We start from the raw sequence: 7,910 nt of genomic DNA, 5'->3' as shown, positions 1-7,910 counted from the left end.
TGAAGACGCCTTATGACTATTAATTATGATGAATTCACATTTTAATCTAATTGAATAATTGAATTTATTTTATTTATTTAATTTATTTTATTTTGAATTTATTTTTTCATATAAATGTACCTATTTATTTGATTGAATAATTGAATTAATTTTATGATTTTGTTTTCATGTACTTATTTAACTGAATACTTGTCTAGTTGATCTAATAGATTCATTTCATACTTAAAAAAACACATATTAAACAAATGTTGAAACAACGTTGAAGTCAAGTTCCATAAATATCCTCTTATAATGCCTCGTTTCCTTGCATCTTAACCAAAACTTGAAAAGACTGCATTATAGAACAGATTCAAAGAACATCTAAGAATAAACTGTTTATTTCTTCATTTCTCTTTGACAGTTCTGTTTTTTTTTTTTTGTTTGTTTTTTTTTTGTACTTAGAAAAACATAAAATCTAACTTAGTATCAAGATTAGGAAGAATCACCATCATTTCCAACATCTCTGAGGAAAAAAAAACTCTTTTACTCTTTGTTTTTAAAGCATTCGCCTAAATTTGTCTTTATAAGTTTTTGTCTTTTGTAGTTAGAGCGTCATAGTAGGCCTAAATCTCAGATGATTTTTTTTGTTTAAATAAGATATCGAAAAGGTTTTGCTGTGAATGACTGGTATTGATATGATAAAAAATAAATAGATGGCTTAAAAATCTGAATTCGTTGAAAGTGAAAATATGAATGACTGCACACCTTACTACCACAAGAGGTCGCTGAGATCTATTTAAAAAAAAAACAACCAGACTGATAAGCTTTTTCATAGAATTCAAGAATTCAATTCATTTAAAGTTTCTACACCTAAAATAATTTTCCTAGACGTAATTTTATTGACAGATCCACAACCATCAATTATACAGTTACCATACTGTAACTTTTGAAGGAAAATTAAAAGTCCGCTGTAAAAAGCGGTAATCTACACTTGTTTCCTCAAAGAGTTAGTCTAATTCAACCAGACTGAAAATCTCAAACACAGATAAAAAAACTATGTTAAACGATGTAATTGTTTACAAATATGCTTGCTTAAACTATTGATATATGAATATATTATTTTTGTGTTCAACAGAAGAAAGAAACAAGTAAAGGGTAATTTGAAGGATAAATGGCAGAATAAACATTTTTGGGTGAACTATTCCTTTAAAAATCACAATGATAATATTTCTGAACAGTCATTTTAAATCTTTATTCTTTGCCACTACCCTTCCAACAAGTAAATTTTTTAAACTGTTTAATATATTATTACTTTTTTATATTATATAATGGGCGGCATGGTGGCTCAGTGGTTAACACTGTCGCCTCACAGCAAGAAGGCCACTGGTTCAAGTCCCAGATGGGTCAGTTGGCATTTCTGTGTGGAGTTTGCATGTTTGCTCCAGGTGCTCCGGCTTCCCCCACAGTCCAAAGTGATGCGCTATGGTAACTGAATAAACTAAATTGGCTGTATGTGTGTGGATGATGGATGTTTTTCCAGTACTGGGTTGCAGCTGGAAGGGCATCTGCTGTGTAAAACATATGCTGGATAAGTTGGCGGTTCATTCCACTATGGAATAAATAAATAAAGGGAATAAGCCTAAGGAAAATTAATGAATAAATATTGTATAGTTTAAATAATAATGGGAACAATACTGTTGCTTCTGTAAATCCTGTGAATTTGCCTCATGAAAAAACTGACCAATGGCAAAGAAGATTCATTTGAATTTTCTTAACAGCTCACTAGAAATGGTGTAAAGACAAAACAGAAATGAAATAATGAATATGGTAGATTTATTATATTTGTTTGATGTAAAACTGGGATAACTGTAAATGTTTTCACTTACAGTTGAAGTCATAATTTTTAGCCCCCCCTTTTATTTATTTTTTATCTTTTTTTTAAATATGCCCCAAATGAACAAGGACATTTTCACAGTATGTCTGATAATATTTTTTTTCTTCTAGAGAAAGTCTTATTTGTTTTATTTCGGCTAGAATAAAAGCAGTTTTTAATTTTTTAAACACCATTTTAGGGACTATACAATTAGCCCCTTTAAGCTTGATTGTTTTTCGATAGTCTACAGAACAAACCATCATTATCCAATAACTTGCCTTATTACCCTAACCTGCCCAGTTTACCTAATTAACCTAGTTAAGCCTTTAAATGTCACTTTAAACTGTATAGAAGTGTCTTAAAAATATCTAGTCAAATATTATTTACTGTCATCATGGCAAAGATAAAATAATTTAGTTATTAGAGATGAGTTATTAAAACTATTATGATTAGAAATGTGTTGAAAAAAAAATCTTCTCTCTGTCAAACAGAAATTGGGAAAAAAAACAAACAGGGGGGCTAATAATTCTGCCTTTAATTGTATATAGAGTAAAGCAATTCTGTAATCTTTAACAAGGTGTTTTAAAGACTCTCCCCCGCATTTCTGTATGGCATTTTCTCAATGGCTATTTAAGAAGAAAACAATACAACGTGCACCGATTCTCATTCTGTTGCATTGGTTCTTTTACAGTTAAGGTCAAAATTATTAGCTCTCCTATGATACTTTAATTCTTTTTCAAAAAATTCCCAAGTAACTGTAGAAGTTACTAACAGTGCAAGGAAATTTTCACAGCATTTACTGTATTATATATTTTCATCCAGATAAAGTCTTTTTTTTTTTTTTGGCTAGAATTAATAATTTTTTTATTTTAAATGCATATAATCAAATCATTAAATAAATAAAAAATAATAAATTTAAAAATCAATGCTATTAACCCTCTTAAGATTTTTTTTCAGTTGGTTACAGAACAAAGCACAGCAGTATAATGACTTGACTAATTAAGCTAATTAGTTAATCCTTTAAATTGTACTTTAATCTTAATGCCAGTATCTTAGTAAAATATTATGTTACTGTCATCATGGCAAAGACAAAAAAAGAGTTATTAGAAATTAGTTATTAAACAATTATGTTTTAAAATGTGTTAAATATCAATTAGGAAATATATAAAATACAATAAAAGTTTTACAGGAGTGCTAATAATTTCAACTGTACCTCTACACAGAATCCTGAAATTGAAATCGCCCCCTGCTGCCTCAGATCTCTTAAACATGTTTTTGGTGAGGGATGTGCATGTCAGCAACTTGTGGTTTTGCCCCACACACCTTGCTGAAGGTGGAGTAGAGTTTCACCATGCAGAGACAGAGAGCGAGTTCAGAGAGACGGGAGGAGAGACAGGAGGATGGACAGTCTATCATCACCACCCTTCAACTTCTGCTTTCTGATGCCATTCAGATTCCTCTTCAACAAATGTGCACATCCATGCGTCCCCAGACAGCCGTGAGAGTTTGCTGAAAAACATCAGAATCAGGTAGACTTTTGTACGACTATAATCACGCATTTTGTGTTTCTTCTTAAAGTTACTTAGTGTTTGTTCCTGCTTTCCCACACAGGGCTGAGATGTGGATACGCATAGTTCTGACCTTCATTTATTCTGCTCTTCTTCTGTCAGGTAATTTTGAATAGGTGTTTATTATACACATGAACGCGTGTGATAGCTCACTGCAGAGTCTTATTACCTGAGTGCCCTTGGTGCACAGGTTATTTATATTGTATTGATCAGTGTTTTTTAATCCCTGGCGTCAACAGCGCACCCTTACAAAAATCGCCTGTTGTATGTCATATGATAAAACATCAAAACAGCACAACATAAAATTTGTGTGGTAATAGTGTTATTTTTTTGGGGAAGGGGATTAATTTTAACACAGGAATTTATAGTACAGTGATTTTCTTGTGTGTTACAGCTTTTACTTTCACAATTCTTTAGTATTTACCTCAGAACTGTGTTGTAATATTCCTGCAAAATTCTTGTGGTATTGTGTGGCATTGACAACTCTGTAGTATTGACCACTTTATTTTGTTGTACTCTTTGTAAGATTGTAATATTCTTGCAGTAATTTGTGGTACTTTCATATTTCTGTAGTATTTACCACAATATGTTGTTGCATTGAATGTATTATTCCTGCTATATTCTTGTGGTGATGTGTGGTAGGTATATTTAGTACTTCCCAGGATTTTGTAATACTCTAACATTCCTTTAATATTCTTGAGGTAATAATGTGGTAAGTATCAGTTTCACAATTCGGTAGTTTTTACCACAGGATTTTGTTTCGGTGCGTGGTTTTTCTGTAAAATTCTTGTGGTGATCTTTGGTAAAGTTATACTTTCACATTTTTGTAATTCATTCATTTTCCTTTAGCTTAGTCCCTTTGTTAATCAGGGGTCACCACAGTGGAATGGGCCGTTAACTTATCCAGAATATATTTTATGCATATGACGTACTGGGAAACACCCAGGGTGCAAATTAGGGGGGGGGGGGTGGGGGGGGGGGGATTGCGCCTCCTAATTAATACTTAATCCCCCCTGTAGGATATCAAAACAAGAATCATGAGGGGGTAATGAATCTTGCATCCCTTTAATAGTGAGAAATAAAATAATACATAATACAAACGCAATCTTATGGCAATTCGTAACTATTTGCATTATAGTGGCTAACTCGTATAAATTCATACGATCTAATTCGTACAATTTAGTACATTTTACACATCACCCAGTGACGGTTGGGTTTAGGGGCGGGGTTGGTTGCCACGCCTCCTTTTTAAAATCATACATTTCGTACGCATTAGCCACTAAGCTGACAAAACGTAAAATACTTACTTTTCTTCGTAAAATCAGGCTGATAATACAAACATATATTTGACCACCTCTATAATGGTTCATTCCATTATTGGGGTTCATGCATAATCTCGCCAATCAGTCCTTGCGAGAATCATTCAACAGTGTCTAAACCTGCAGATTTAGAGCAGGGATAGATATCGTAAGTGGTTATATTTACATATAGCCTAAAAGTAAAGTAAAATTAGACGCATAGTTTAAATAGTTTGAGCTAATAACCTCTGAAATTGGGTTACTGTATGTCAGAATGCTTTTAATATCCCTCAAAACATTAAAAACTTAAATACGTCTTAATAATTTTGATGTCATTTAAATAAATTAATTAATTCACTGAAAACATAACCCTCCAACCACCCCCCCACCCCCCTCCATCGCCAATGTATAATTCGAAACTTAGAAACACCCATACACTCTTGCATGCACACACATACACTGACCAATTTAATTTATTCAATTCACCTATACCGCATGTCTTTGGACTCTGAGGGGAAACCGGGGAGAACATGCAAACTCCACACAGAAATGCCACATTCCACGCCATCTACACTGACCTAGCTGAGGCTCGAATCAGCAACTGTCTTGCTGTGAGGCAACAGTGCTAACCACTGAGCCACCATGTCGCCCTACATATTCCTTTAATATTGTTCCCTAATTTTTGGTATTGCTTTTACATTTCTACATAGAATTTTGTTTTAGGTTAAATGTGGCTGCATTCCTGTAAATTCCCTGTGGTAATGTGTTAGTATTACGACAACAAAATCAACAACAGAAAACCTAAAATCTTGTGATACTTCACAACAGAAAATACTGTGGTAATCCTATCATATTTGGTCAAATGTTTTGGTATTGAAAAGTCACATACAGCATCCAATGGTAAATTCCAATACTGTAGAAGAGAAAGCATTCGGTTTATTGTGAGGTAAAGTTATGTTGTACAGACATTTTGTCCAACAAATCAGATAATTTTTGTAAAGGCATACCTTAAAGTCCACATCAACCGGAAGCTGCGACTGTTTTTTTTTTTTTTCATATTTTGACGCAATTCCTAGAGAAACAGAATTAGAAATGACAAAACAGTAGGCGTGGCTTGTTTTTTCTGCTGCGAGCTGATTGGATGTAGTAAAGTAGACATTTCATTCAAAAAAATTGGTAAAAGGGTTTGGGGAGAGTTATTACAATCTAACAGACTCCTCCTGGTCACCATTTCTGTTGATGAGGGTGTGGTTAAGTATGTTAGCCACGCCCAATATCTCAGACAGAAGTAATCTGAGAATTTAACTGAAAACCAACAGGTGGAATACAGGTGCACAGGTGCAATTTCAGATTTCAATTAAAGTTTACAACGGCAAACAATGTTTGTTTGTTTTTTCTTAATGACATGCACAGATGAATTGTTCACCCCAAAACTAGCAATGTGAGCTAAAACAATCTTATGGTTAGTTTTGATTTCATTTGTACTTTAAGGTCACCATCGGCCTCATGTTACTCTTTTGTTGATTTCCAGGAGTCGGGGCTAGTAAATGGCTGGTGTATTTCTCCAGGACGGACATCTGTGTTTGGGCTGGGACAACAGTAACGCTGCCGTGCCGCTATGATTACCCGTCACCCTTCAGTTCCACGCGGGTCATGTGGTTTCACATCTCTGATGATGGTCGACGGGAAATCGCTTTCCACACTGACGCGGGTCTGTTGAGCCCTTCATACCGGGACAGGATCAAATACATTGGAGGCTACAAAAGATGCAGCCTGCAGATCACTAATGTGAAGCTGAGCGATGCGGGAATGTACCATTTCAGATTCGAAACCGACAACCAGCAGGGAAGATGGACGTCTCCTGATGCTATTACATTGTCTGTCACAGGTGAGGGAACGACTTAAGTGTGACCAATTATATCTCTATTAACAAGATGTAAAATAATTCTTTGATGTCCCTAGTGTGTTGATGCGATGTGTCAGATCAAAATACCCACAAATAATGTTTTATAACTCTTTGAAACTGCCCCCCTTGATCCAAATTGTGGTATTTTGGTGATTGTTGCTTTCAATTCAAAAGAGATTGTGCTCCTAGCTAAAATGCCTATGTGTCAGCATAGTGGCTGATTAAAAAAACATCTGCTTCACACTCAGGGCTGTTTATGCTAATGAGGGACAGATCGTCACTAATGGGCAGGGCTTCCCCCCTCTAATGCATCCTCTGGGAGATTGTCGATCAAAGTGTTTCTGCAGACTGTTTTTATGAAGTGTGATTATAAATCAATAGAATTAATTATTTTTTTATCATTAGCTGGTTATATTCTCACACTGTTGCAACACTACTCTGTTTAATCACCTAATAAAAGTATTCTTTTGCATAATAGGTCCCCTTTTAAGGTTTATTAGAGTGAGTCTGTTAGGTTAAACACTGATAAATCATACACTACTGTAAACATTTAGAAGGCTGAGTGATTTTCAGTTTATTTAGCAAGGATGCATTTAATTGGTAAAGAGTGAGATGTGTGGGGCTATTATAGTTTGCATAAGAATTAGGCGCTTAATTATTTTCAGTGTGATAATCATTAAATATAAGACAGATTTCTGAAGGATCATGTGACACTGAAGGCAGGAGTACTTTTGCAGAAACTGTAACTTACACACACACATTTATTCAAACATATATGTGTTGCTTAATGTATAAAATATTCTTAAAATTATAGTTTGAATATACAAATATTTTACAATGTTTTATCCAATTTCAGCAAATGATTACACCCATTGTGTAAGTTAGGGAACTATAAATTTTGCCCCAAATTAATTTACATTGCATCTATTTTGTCTGTTTTTATGAAATTTTCAGCATAATAATTTACTTTATTTTTATTTTATTTTTTGCTGTTTTAATGGTCATTTATTGTAATCAAAAGGAAGTCAACATAACTAAAATCATTAAATTTATAGAGTACAGTTTAAAAAAAATTTTTTAAATGTAAAACCTAAATTAAAAGGCCCCATAAGTTCCATTATATTTTATTCTGAACACTTAATAATCAAAATGCATGTCTTTTATTCATTAGACAACTAACTTCTTTTTGGGAAACACAGTGCAGCAAGTCCATGTTTTTCAATATAATCTTTTATTTTATTATTTATTCATTATTGAATGATTTTTAATGAATTATTATTTGTAAA

General features: G+C 33.6%; 1 protein-coding gene across 2 annotated transcripts in view; it reads left to right on the top strand.

Annotated features, from left to right (window-relative positions):
• Positions 1 to 3,299: 3,299 nt before the first annotated feature.
• Positions 3,300 to 7,910, top strand: part of si:dkey-33i11.1 — a 28,495-nt gene continuing 23,884 nt past the window's right edge. For both annotated transcript variants that reach the window (XM_087288101.1, XM_087288100.1), the window contains exons 1-3: positions 3,300 to 3,381; positions 3,464 to 3,522; positions 6,250 to 6,606. In XM_087288101.1, the coding sequence (XP_087144227.1) occupies positions 3,471 to 3,522; positions 6,250 to 6,606 (409 nt within the window). In that variant the 5' untranslated portion in view covers positions 3,300 to 3,381; positions 3,464 to 3,470. The remainder of the gene's footprint in view (positions 3,382 to 3,463; positions 3,523 to 6,249; positions 6,607 to 7,910) is intronic.

Source organism: Danio rerio, chromosome 16, assembly GCF_052040795.2.
Source record: "Danio rerio strain M-AB ecotype USA chromosome 16, GRCz13ab, whole genome shotgun sequence".
Classification (NCBI taxonomy): Eukaryota; Metazoa; Chordata; class Actinopteri; order Cypriniformes; family Danionidae; genus Danio; species Danio rerio.
The sequence above is the reverse complement of the archived record's forward strand: the minus strand, read 5'-3'. Positions and strand labels throughout refer to the sequence as shown.